General features: G+C 31.0%; 1 protein-coding gene across 1 annotated transcript; it reads right to left on the reverse strand.

Moving 5' to 3' along the window:
* Window positions 1–725: 725 nt before the first annotated feature.
* Window positions 726–11,766, reverse strand: LOC136227853 (protein NRT1/ PTR FAMILY 5.1). Its single transcript, XM_066016614.1, has 4 exons — window positions 11,597–11,766; window positions 10,105–10,322; window positions 6,015–6,571; window positions 726–1,877 (listed from the first exon to the last, which is right to left on the reverse strand). Exons 1-4 carry the CDS (start codon window positions 11,697–11,699, stop codon window positions 1,007–1,009), a joined length of 1,749 nt encoding a protein of 582 aa, XP_065872686.1. The 5' UTR covers window positions 11,700–11,766; the 3' UTR covers window positions 726–1,006.
* Between the last annotated feature and the right edge of the window lie 2,080 nt (window positions 11,767–13,846).

The following is a 13,846-nucleotide window of genomic DNA, read 5'->3' on the forward strand; positions in this document are numbered from 1 at the left end:
GGGGCGGTTTGTAAAACCGCCCCTAGACCTTGTAGGGGCGGTTTTAACCGCCCCTACAAGTGAAAAAAACTGCCTCTATAGGCAATTTTTGTTGTAGTGAACAAACAACAGGTAAGCCAAGCAGACTCTATATCTATTCGTATTCATGGGTTTGGTTACTATCCGGCCCACGTGCAATAGGCCGGGTTTGAATAAAAAAATACTTTAAATTTGGACCGATTCAAGCTCATTAAAGCCCGCTAATATCTAAGGTGGACCTATGTTTTGTAAAAATAGCATGACCGATCAAGCTCGGGCCATCCTATTAATTTAATTATTAAATTTATGTATTTATAAATTAAATATTTATATTTTAACTATAAATTTTATTTTGTATTATTAAAAATAATATTTTAAATGGACTTATTTAGGTTTGGCTTGAATTTGATTTTTAAGCCTAAACCAGCGCAGTCCACCTCAATCCCGCCTTAAATATCAATAGGATGAGTTGGGTTTGGGTTAGGCAGTTTTTGTAAGAGCCTAATGGTTCAGTCGGAGCCCGACCCATAAACAAAGTTACCTAGATATATATGGACTTTAACGGACCTTGATTGGGCTCAAACTCATTTTTCCGTGTTTAGACACGGGTCTGGATGGACTAAATGAGTACTCGGGTTTATTAACAGGTAATAAAAAAACTCAAAATATTCTACCAAAATATTGCAAATCTCTTTCAATTAGTAAACTTACATAAAGTGGAGAGATTTAATTACACTTAATTAGAATAAAGTACAAATTTATTTATAAAAAGATAGATCCTAATACCAACTTCATACACTAAACTTCCTAACTAAAATACATAGGAAAAAAAAAAACTATAATTAATAATAAGTGACGGAGCCAGAAAAGAGGGTTTAAGCGTACAATTACAACAACTCCAGACCCTCATTTAAAACCACTTCTCTCTGATAATCGGGGATGCAACGGACCCGCGCACTCCTCCATCCGCCACGAAACTAACATATCTCTATACTTGCAAACCCAAAGGAGAAGTATCCAAAGTTTTCCCCTCAATTTCAACACAACCCTCATTAATTCTAATAATTTCCTTCTTATAAATAAACCTACTTGAAGCCCACAAAAAGGCAGCTAAATTAAGTGTAGAAATAACCAATAAAAACCCATAATAATAATCCAAGTGACAATTATTCAAATTGTTCCCAATCCAACTTTTCCCCCCATTTTTTCCAGTAATTTTATCAACAATTGTCACCAAAAAACTGTTCAAAAAATTCCCAACTCCAATCCCACTTGTGAAAAAAGTAGTCCCCAAACTTTGCATATCTTCAGGAGATTGATCATAGAAAAACTCAAGCAACCCAATTGCATTAAAAACATCAGCAACTCCTAGAAGAACATATTGAGGCAAAAGCCAAAATATACTCATGGGAATTATCTCTTTAGGGCTTGTAATATGGTTAACTTTTATAATGTGCATTCTTCTAACTTCAACTATATAAGCAATAGCTATGGCTGTGACTTGAATGACAAACCCGATTCCGAGTCTTTGTAGGAGCGTGATTCCTCGCGGGTTTTCGGTCTTTTTTCGCATTAATGGGACGAAGAAACGGTCGTACATTGGCACGGAAAGGAGCATAGATAGTGTGACAAAGCTGCCTAAGGAAGCAGCTGGGATTTGGAAGTTGATTGAACCTAGGGTTCTGTCTAAGGTTGTGCCTTGTTTGACAAAAAGAGTGTTGATTTGTGCCCAAATTGTGCTTGGGATTAGGGTTACTAGCCATATTAGTATCATTCCTAGAACTAGCTTTGTGCCTTCTACTTGTGTTACTGTTGAAGAAGTTGTGTTGCCTTCTTTTATTGCAGCTTTATCCAAGCACCTGTGGAAGAAAATGTATTGTGATTAGGTTATGAATCCAACAAAGTAATTTAATTTGAGGGGACTAATACATTTATCCATTGTACTTGGCTCAAAACTTCAACTGGCCTACTGAACTTTCAGAAGTTCCAAGTGACCCCTATTCTTCTCTAATTGCATTCAATAATAGAATTTGTTAGAGGCAGAAAATGGGGGAAAAGCTCGGCCACATGTCAAAGTGTTGATCAAGTGGCAAAAAGAAAATGTCAAATACACAAATATTTATGGACTTAAAATTCATGGGAGAGTTGAAGTTTTAGGGTTATTGGATGCGATCGGATAAGGTTATTGAATGTCATTGGACAGGAGTATGGAATTGTTGAATGCAACTCGACAATAATAGAGTGTTATTAAATACAATTAAATAAGAATAGGGGTCATTTGAAACTTCTGAAAGTTCATGGGGTAATTGAAATTTAGTAATAAAATAGTTTTAGTGGGATTAATAATAGAGACAGAAAAATCTGTTATCAATTCATTCAACAATGTCAAATTTGTTTGAAATTTTGGAAATAACGAAATTATCCATCACAAATTATGTTTAGTCGGATATTTCCGACGGTAATATAATTTTTTGTTTTTTTTCAGATTTGGGGGTCAATGGATCCTTCGTGACCCCTGTAAGTATGCCTTGTCAATTAGACCTAGTATGTTAAATATTTCTCATTTGGTGAGTTATTTATAAGTACGAGACAATACTCTCCCTCTAAAATGGCTTTCCAGAGTGAGCTAGAACCAAGTTTATAATGGTAGAGCTTCCTAATCCAATTCAAGAACAAGACGTTCCAGATATCTAGTGTTGGGTGTGAGAAAATTGGTTTAATATAACAAGTAACGAGTCATTCATAATGTTAATGTAGAGGTAACACTACAAGAAAATCACTTTTGCCAACAAAACATGTCGTTGTCAAATATGTTTTTAGCAACGATATGTCATATTTCACACTTGTTTTGGGAAGCCAAGTTATCAAAGAGTTCCGCAATGATTTTTAGTTGTTCCCAAAACTATTTATTGGCAACGATATACTTGTCGCGAAAAGTTAATTGTCGCTAAATACTGTTGGTAAAATTGTTTTTGTTGCCTATATATATTCATCATCCAAATTTTTCAGATCGGGTGGTTGTTAATATTCTATTTTATATCAACTTAAACTGTTGAATAATTTTTATATATATTCCTAAAATTATTAATTTTAGCTACCAATGTTTATTTTAGGTTCAATATTTAATTTTTAAACTTCAATTTTGAGTTTATATATAAATAGAGGTATGGTGCAAGTGAGGGCATTGAATAATTTTGTTTTTAATATTCTTGGATATACATTGAATATTTGGACTATTAAAAAAAATCAATTGATTACTTAAATGGTATCATTGGAGGATTCCATAATTGTTTCATTCACCTATAATTTGTTTGGGTATGAAGAAGTGGTGGGGTGGGATTTGGAGTAGCACCATTCATTTCACTGTGATAATTTCCTATACAACCAAACACCTTGACATGGATAGGTCACAATAATTCATTGAAGATATTGACCAAAAATAGTGCATAGTATCATATGCACATGGGAAAGAAAAAAATACATTATCAAATTGGTCACTTGAATTTTGAAACTGTCCTATTAATTACTTAAATTTATTTAAAATATCTCATTAGCGTCTTAAATTCACGTAAAAAAATATGAAGAGATTACGTAAGTTTAGGAAACTAAAAAATCATTATAACCGTTTCAGGATGCTAATAGATCACTTTAAATAAATTTAAGGGATAAATAAATAGTTTTAAATAAGTTCACGGACTAATAAGGGGTAGAGGAAGTTGAGTGGACCAAATGGAGAATCCAGACACAAGTGGGGCTCTTGAACATTAATCATGGCTCGACCTGGGCATATGTTAGAGTGCTACCGTTAAGGATCCATGGTTAAAAAGGCTCCAATTGTTTTTAATATATATATATATATATTAATTCTTTTTTTTTTATTATATATGTTGTTATAATACATATTTAGGTCAAAAAGGTCTAAATAATATGATATTTAAGGTTTAAAAGGTGTCCAAATTTCTATTTTTAACTCTTAAGTATATTTTATTTAAAAGAACCCATATTCGCCTAAGATTCATAAAATATCAAGATCAGTCATGCCGTTTAATTACTATCTATATTTTAAAATTACCTTTTTCACCCTCTCAACTTGTTTAAATTATCATGGCTAATTATGTGCAACTCTTATTTTAAGCAAATTCAGGTGAAGGCAAGGCCTTTTTAAGTAAGATTAGGTGGTCAAAATGTCGATTTAAGCAAGTTGGAGTAGTGAAAAAGTTGTTTTAGAAAAATTAAGAAGTTTGCTGGAAAATCGTATTTTGAAAAATATTGGATAAAAAAATATTTTCCAATTTAGATACAACAATAAAAAATAGAAGTAGTACAGTTTTCAAAAGGATAAGAAGAAATAGAGTAGAGTTCCAAAAGGTTTAGAAAAATATTTATTTAAAATATTCTATTCACTTTATTCATATATTTTCTGCTGAATTAACTTAAGCTTTTTCATAGACGTATTTTTCTAACTAAATAACTACGAACAAATAAAAGGAGCCGAAAAGATTATTTCGAAAGTTTTGTATTAAATTTCAATCAACCCCTAATGTTTTCCCTCTTGGCAATGGTATATTTGGTAGTTATGTAGATCAATTATTATGAGGTCCCCTCTCCAACTACTATACTCATGTGGTTAATAGCATTAAAAGAATATTGGAATCTTTTGAAGTATATATCAACCATATCTTAAGATTCCATGTGATAAGGATTCTTAACTTCAAAAGGGTATATGCTAACATTTGTTTGCAAGTGAAACATACTTTTTAAGTTGGTAATGTATACTACCTACATTTAGCAATTTTTTCATCATGTGATAGATAGTAAAGTTGTTCTTGGAATATTCCTCACCTTAAGGAGAAGCTCAACAATGGACCAAGTCTGGGACCGGAACTAGTATTGGTCTCTCTACTTAAACAATGCCACATTAGCAGTTAGGCGGACGTGACTTTATTTGAATGGATGTAATCAATACTGATTGTGGCGCGTTGTAAAATTTTTCTACCTTAAGTTTTAAAATTAAGTCTTTTTGTTAAGTCCAAAGAATATTCATTTCGGGTTATTTTCTTTTAAATAAGACATATTAGTTGTTTATTAGGAAATGATCGTTAAGTATTTCACATTGGCTAGCTATAAAGGTAGTGTAAATAATTTAGAAATATGAGACAATCCTCCGTCTTCAAGGTGTCTTTTCGGGTATAAGATCGTACTAAAGCATCATATTCTAATGTTAAAACACTCATTCTTAGGCCACCTACAAATGTCAAGTCCTGCAAACTTGAACGCTACATATAATCATTCCCGAGCATGAGAGGATGTGCTAAGTATACTAGATTAGCTAACTATAAAGCTAATGTTTATGTAGTCACTTATAAGTGTAACACATGGTCATTGGTGTAACTGCTTTCATTTACAGCAACAACACACAGTCGTTGGTGTAAATGATTACATTTACAGCAACAACACACAACTGTTACTGAAAATTCTTTCATTTACTACGACAACATGCAATCGTTTCTATAAATGTTTTAACTTACAACAACAACATGTAGTAGTTGCAATAAATGTTTTCATTTACTACAACGAAGTTATTATTTCCAAAGTTTATTTCATTTTTCTACAAACCTCCCCCCTCCGAATTGTTGTGAAGGAGATCGGTAAGAAATTTGTAGCAACAACCATTGGCAACGACAAGAAACCGTTCATTCCTAAAGTTTATTTTTAGCAACAACTATTTTTATTGTTGCCTAAACTTTTGAGTGTCGAAAATTAACAGCAACAACCTTTGGTAACGATAAGAAATCGTTCGTTGCTAAAGTTCATTTTTAGCAACAACTGTTTCTCATGTTGTTGCCTAAACTTGTTGCCAAAAAACAATTTTCTTGTACTGTCTTCCCGTTCGAGGTGCATTTTAGAAGTGAATTAGGCACAAACTTAAGAATTATATACAATTTACTAGCTAGTACTATGAATTAGAAAATAACAAAATGAGAGCAAGTAAGTACCTGAAAACTGGTGTGTAATGAACCTGTCTTTTCCCACTTTCAGCATAATATTGAAGCTCAAACTCATGAAGTTGAGAAGGATCATTAGGAAGTTGAACCTTCCTATTCTTGAAAGCAGCAATAAATACTTCAATCAAATCCTTAGCAGGACTCTTAGATTTTCTCACTTTGTGCCTATAAAGAGGAGTCCCTAAATAGAATATAAATAAGGACAGTAAAAGACCAATTGTAGGTATAGCATACCCTAAACCCCAATCCAAATTCTCTTGAATATAAACAAGGCAAAGTGTTGCAACCAAAGCTCCCAAAAATGAACTAAACATCCACCAATTAAAGAAGGAGACTTTGAGCTTTTTTTCTTGGGAATTATAATCATCAAATTGGTCTGCACCAAATGTTGAAATGTTTGGCTTTGTTCCTCCTGCTCCTAATGCTATTATATAGAGAGATGTGTAGAAAAATGTTATTTGTGACGATGTTGCTTTGTTGCATACTCCGTTTGTGCATATTGGTCTCATGAACTTCAGTGAAACTGCCATTGTTAGTAGTATCATTCCCTGTCAAAGTGGGTTGTCGTGTTATAATCGTGTTATGTAATCTCTATATTTTAAATGATTGTATATGATGTAAATGCAACAAAAAATTATTATTGTACAAAATGACCGTGAAAAGTGGATTAACTCTATAAATCGTGTTAGAAATTAACAGCCGTGTTTAAAGACTTTATTGTTAGTAAATGAACACTACAAGAAAAATGATAATTGTGTGCAATTTGATATCGTGTTATAGTATTAGAAATTGACACTAACGTTTAAGGGCTTTATTATCATTATAATATTAGTAAATGAACACTATAAACAAGAAAACAAAACACTATAGGGACTTAATTTAGGGACTATTTCAAAATACTGGTCGCTAATGTTTCCGAAGTGGGAGTTAGGGTCCGGAAAGTTTTAGTCAATAACTCATAAAATTCGGTCACTAGACTGAATATTCGGTCTCTAAACTTGTTTTTCTTGTAGTGAAACTTAATTTTATATTTATTTCAAAACGTTGGTGGCTAAAAATTTCCGAACTGGTAGTTAGGGCTGGAGACTTCTAGTCGATAACTCATAAAATTCAGCCACTAGACTTAATATTCGGTCTCTAACTCTTGTTTTTCTTGTAGTGAAACTTAATCTTATATTTATGTCAAACAGATAGGGTCAAGCGAGAAAGCTAGCGCATACAATGTTTATTTTACCAACTATAATAACATGTTTTATAGCCAATTCTAAGGTATTTGAGACTAACTATGATAGGGTAACTCGCATTCAGGGTCCTTAAACTATAGCATTATTAATATTATAGTCCTTGAAATTTAATTTTGTGAATAAAACCCCCCTTGAACCTTACATTATACTAATATAGAAGTTACAATAAAAAAATCTATTTAAAAACCTAGTGAAACAATGATGTGGATAAATTTAACTACATTATTGACTCTCTTCTATATTCATGTCACCATAAATATTTATACTCAAATAGTACTTAATTTCATATTATCATTTTATTAATTTTTAATTGATTTTCGTTGATTTAAAATTTAATGTTACTCATATAACGTAAAATTCAAATTTTTTATACATGTAACAAAATAGTACTAGTGACATGGATATATTTTTATCCAACAATAAGAACATAATTTAGTAAATCAATTGATTACATTTTTCATGTGAAAATAAAAATGATATATTGCTTTAATTCCTAATAATTTGGCATGATGCTACAAAATTATGAACACTTATTTATTTGTGTTGCAGAGAAAACCAAGTCATTTGGAATATATCCACATGTATAACTATTAACCATTAAATGGAAATGGTATTCCACTAGTTGAATTGAATCCCTACAAGGGCATAACTTCCCTATGATTCGTGCAAAATGCAAGACAATGATAGCTACTGCTTCCACTTAATTTATTGTGGCCCTATTTTCAATCTTATGCTTTTCAAAAAAAAAAAATAATAATAATTCAATATTTATTCCTTTAAGTTAATGGCCAATAATTATAAACTATCAATTATTGGGTCCCACCAATACAAACAACCGAAAAATCAGTCGATAATTCGCGTTTTTCTTCTAATGAATGGATACCGGGATAGAAAAATTAGATAAAAATAGTTTTAGAGAATGACGATGAGATAAGAAAGAATTGGATTCTACATCCAAAATGAAGAGGGGTAACTGTATTTATTAGTAAAGTGTGTTTTCATCACATATAGACGTGTTTTAACGCATGTTGTGAGACTCTGGGAATGAGATTTGGATCGAATGAATAATATCTACGTGGTTTTGAATTAAGCTATATTATAAGATTATTTTTATTGTTTTACTCCAAAAAGTAAATATTAAATGTTTGTTTAGGATTGAAAAATAATTATTCTGATTAGGACTGTAAATGAGTCGAGCTGTCCAACAACTCAACCGTATTTAACTCGATTTATAAACGAGCTAAGATTGAACATGCTCGAAAGCTCGCGAGCAGACTCGATCGTAGGTTCATGAATAAGCTCGATTATAATAATTATAAACGCCCTCGTGAGCAAATTTGGTTTAATTATAATAGTATTTCTATAAAGGTGGAAATGTAAAAGAATGTAGGTTTATGTAAACTTTAGTTTTGTAGTTTTAAAACTACGTAGTTTTGAGTTAATCAAATTTTAAATCAACATAATTAATGAGTTGTTCGCAAGCGGAGTTCATTAACAGAATTAACGAGTTGCTCGTGAGCAAGTTCGCAAACAACTCACAAACACTATATTGAATTTGAGCTCGGTCATTTTTTAAAGAGTCGAGCATGAGCAGGCTAAAACTCGGCTCGATTACAACCCTAATAGTGATATCTATTTAAAAAAAAAATCTGTTAATATCTACCAACTACAAGTATTTTTATGATTATAGGTGGACAGATCAATTGATTAGCTCAATGTAATCAATATTTATTAATTTGATTTTTTATTGGTCCAAATATATAAATCCATTATACTACTACCATTATGATAAATTTAAATGATTATCCAAACAAAAACAAGTGGTGTTATCTGTTTTGAAATGGAGATTGTTAATCAATATGAACCTCAAAATATGAAAAAAAAAAGATTCATAGGTATATTACTATTAATATTAAATAAATTAATGATGTGATTGTAGATTAGACCTTATATAAGACAAAACATTATAGACTATCAAATAAAAAGGATCAATTTGGCTTTTTAACATGAGTTATCTTCTTTTGAAAGAACACGAGTCAAGTAAACTTTAAGTTTTAATTTAACTTTTTAAATTGGACATTTTTAGTTAAATCATTCCCTTAGTCTCACAACATGTATTAAGTCTTACAATACTTTAAATCTTTAACCTAAAATTTAAATCAGTATAAATTTAACGGTAAATTATATATTAATATGTAAAATCAATAACTTAAGACTTGTTTAGTGAAAATATTCTTATCTACTGTTTATTGTTATTATTAGCTGTTTATTGATTGTTGCTATTAATTGGCAAATTTGATTTTATTTTCTTTCTAAAATAATTATAAACAACAGTTTCTCAATCTTAACCAAATATCTATTCTACTGTTTAAAGTGAAAAAAAAAACAAAATAAAAAGAAATTACGAAAAGAAGAATCATAACGGTCACTAAAACAATAATAGCTAAACTAAATGTCCTCTACATTTAAAAAAAATATGTAAATTTAGTCATATGATTACTACAGAAAAACAACTTTAATATTTACGTATACAATAATGCAATATTAAGTCTAGCATTTATTAAATAGTGCAATTTCAACCATCACTAACGAAAAAATAATTTTTTGTTTCAGATGCAATTTCATGTTCTGTTCACTATCCAACCATCGACGTTTTGGTTACTAATAAACTTAAAATTACACATCTTCTGTTTAATGAAGTTTAAAATTGCACCATTTAATAAATGTTAGGTATAAAATTACATGTTTATGTAGGTAAAGATCAAATACATTCCCTATTATCTCGGGTCGTAAATAACGAGGAAGGTAAATAACGAGGAAGGTAAAAAAGAAATTACCATGACATAAAAAAGGGAAGAAATGGTGAAAGTCCAATAACGACCCAAGTAAGTATCAGCAACATAAGCACCAATAATTGGAGTTATCCAAACACAGCCTGACCAGTTGTTTACATTCCTTACTGATGAAACTGTATCTTCATGTAATTGTGTTGTTAAGTAATTCACCAAATTTGATGCTATTCCATAAAAAGCCATCCTCTCAAATGCTTCATATCCTGTAAATTTAATTAATTAATGTTAATTAAAGTATAATTAATTAATGATTAAAGCAGGTTCTTCATCACTTATAATATCACTAAAGTAATCTTTATTAATTAGAAATATAATCTATCCTAGATTTTATTTTGTTGGTATGTGAGATACCCATTGGAGTTTCAACTCAACATCTAAAACATTAAAAAATGACTACATAATATCAATAAAAAAATAAAATAAAAACTTTGACACTTGGAGTTTATTTATATCCTAAATTAGAATTTGTAAAATTTCTACAATAATCTCTAGGAATAAACTGATTTTGGGTCATTGAGATGATGACAACGTAAGTTGACGTGTTATCATTTGAGTGATCTAATACTAAACTCGTCATAGATCATTGAGATAATGACACGTCGGTATTATTATAAACGTGTCACTATCTAAGTGGTCTAGGACCGATTGATCCTAGACCACAATTAAATTTCTCCAAAGTTTGGGTGTGAATATAGTCCGTCAACTTAGCATTTTTTTAAGAAAACTAAACTTCGTTTGTTTGGCGAAAATATTGTGTTTTAGAGAATATTGAATAATTTTTTTTTGTTGAAAAATAAAATATTTTACGGTGTTTAACTATAACATTGAAAAACAAAAAGTGGTTGATGGCTATTGTTTTCAAAATTGTAAACATAAATGGAATAAGATTTCCAAAACGCGTAGAAATGATCTTACTCTTTTTTTTTTAAGTAAAATATTTTCCTCACTTTTTCATATAATTTTATGTTGACTAAACTATAATTTTCTGTTGATTTATTTTTCTAAGTAAACAAATATCGAAAATAAAAAAAACATTTTTTTGCAAACAAACGCCACATATTATTTTTTATTAAATATATTGAAAACTCAATGTGAAACAAGTCGACATAAAAAAAACTGACAAATGTCATTAAAGCTTAGATCAAATATTGTCACATGCCAATTTTCTCACCTGTTACTGTTTGCTGTTCTATTAACTTTTCGATATTGTTATTATGTTTGCCGATAGATGTTAGCTGATTTTAGCCGCTGGTACTCAATTCTAACTCAACACTGTAGAACTAGTGTTTGGAGTAAACTAAAAAAAACTACGTTCAAAATACATTTTTACAGTACGAGTCAAGTTAAAGTGTCAAATAGACCGTTTCTTTAGTCCCCAACTTGACAATTACCGTTATTAACATAATTACATGTTTAGTTTAAAACTAAACATGAAATGAAAAGAAAATTAGGTAATTTTTTTTGAAAAACTTCTTACCAATAAGAAAAGCACAAGCTTTCCATTTGCCAGTTTTGGAAGCGAGAGCTGGACGATCTCTAAGATCAACAGTTCCATCTTGAGTAAAACCTTTAGACTCCATTAATGAAAATGAAGAAGAAGAAAGAAGAAGAAGAAAGTGAAGAGTGAGAGAGATGGTGAACTTTGTTGTGGTATTTAAATAGGCCAAATTCTTGCTTTACTTTATGCTACAAAACAAATAACATCTCTCTATTTATCTTTCTCTATTCTATTGTATGGACACTATCAATGTCTCCTTTTCATTTCTTTTGTTTTTATTCACCTTTTAAAATTATTGTATTAATTAATTGAGAAATTTATGCTTTTTGATTGGTTAGAGGAAATAAATCCCTATTACAAGGTCAACGTTTTGTTATTATTTCTTTTATTAAGAAAAAAAAATAGCATAAACTTAATAAAGTGTAATTTGTTGTGTTACTCCAAAGATTAGAATTGGAAAAATAGTTATTTTAAAAGAAAAATTGGCTAACATGTACCACCTACTAGTTTTTTTTTTTATAAAAAAAGTCAACACGAACAAAAGAACAAACTAGCCCGGTGTTAAGCCCAAAATATACCTAAAATATCATTAATATTTACATCAGTTTTGCTATGAAATCGTGCTATTTGTGTCTATTTAGAGTACTTTTACGTCCGAATATGTTTCTTTCATGCAAGATACCTAAATATTTGGTAAAATCCAAATAGGAGCAAAAACGGATCAAAACGAAGGAAAAACCCTAAGTTACGAGCCAAAAAGACGAGGAATTCAGCGCACCGATACGAGGAGACGAGAACGAAGTCAGAAACGAGAGGAACATCCTGAATCTCGGCAGAGATTCTGGTGTCGCGACCGAGATTCCCAAATCTTGGCCGCGACACGCCTTTTTCAGGCACTTCGCCTATTCGTTCCGAAGGATAAAAATTACTCCCCTTATCTCGGAGAGATTCTGAGATCTCGGTAGGATCAGCAGGTCTTTCAGCACTGTTTTCACATGTTTTAATTCCAAGAAACACGCCTGTTCGGGTGGATAGAAACGTCTCTTCGAAGCAAACGCGACCTTTCAACACAACTCTTCAACATCTATAAATAAAGAGTTGATTTCAGAGTTCAAAGAGTTAGATTAATTAAGATTAGAGTGCAGAATTTATGTAGAAACTCTGACTCAGAAATGAGTTAGAGATTAGATTTCATTCCTGTAAAAGCAATCTGATGTACACAAATTGTTCTTAGATTTATTACAAATACAGTAGCAATTAAGTTTAGATTAAGAACTGTTCGAAGACGAGTTTACATTTAGGTAGAAGACACATCATCTCTATTCCGAAGATTCAGCGAGAAGATCAAGCAGCGGATGCGACCCCGGAGCCTGACAAACTCTAACGAGGTTTGAGGAAAGGATTGACGATCCGGAACTCGAATGTCGTTTCGAATGCTTTCATGTTTCTTGTTTTATGTAAACTTGTATCAATTCACAAATCACATAATAAAAGTTTATGCATTTCAATATATCTTTATGTAGTTACTTTGGCAATTTCTTCGAAGTAAGATTCTGGTATTTTCATTACAACATATTTAATTCACATAGTTATAAGGAAACTTTGTTGAACACTTGAGCAAGTTCTTATTTATGGATGATATGGTCGTTGGGTCGGCTTATCGGAAATAAGTATCAATTTGATTAAGGTAGAAATTTACTCAACATCAGGGGGATTTCTACGGTTCAAAGCCTTTTAATTGAAAGAATTTACATTTTATTACACACTTATAGTTTTTACAAAGTTTAAAGTTGATATCTTTGCTTAATGCAAACGAGTTCAACACTTCTCTTACTTTAAATGCTAAATGTTTCTGTCTTGTAATCCAATCTCAATACATAATTGACTTCTAAATTTCTAACATATAATTCTAATCTGATTCTTATTAATTAACTTCATCACAATCCAATTCAATTAAATGATTTTCTATATTATAAACCTAAAACGTGAATCAAACTGAATTAAAATAAGTTTTCGTTAAAAAGCGGTCTCTGTGGGTTCGATATCTTTTTATTACTACAAGCGAAACCGTGCACTTGCAAAAATCGCTCAACACCTGGGAACCAACAAGATCATCTAAGAGAAATTGCAACAGGAGCGGTGGAGACAAAGGAAGCTTAACAAAACCAAAGGTTGAACCATGAGCACGAGAAGCAAGAAAATCTGCCACATGATTCTGTTTTCGGTAGA

This window comes from Euphorbia lathyris, chromosome 4, assembly GCF_963576675.1.
Source record: "Euphorbia lathyris chromosome 4, ddEupLath1.1, whole genome shotgun sequence".
Classification (NCBI taxonomy): domain Eukaryota; kingdom Viridiplantae; phylum Streptophyta; class Magnoliopsida; order Malpighiales; family Euphorbiaceae; genus Euphorbia; species Euphorbia lathyris.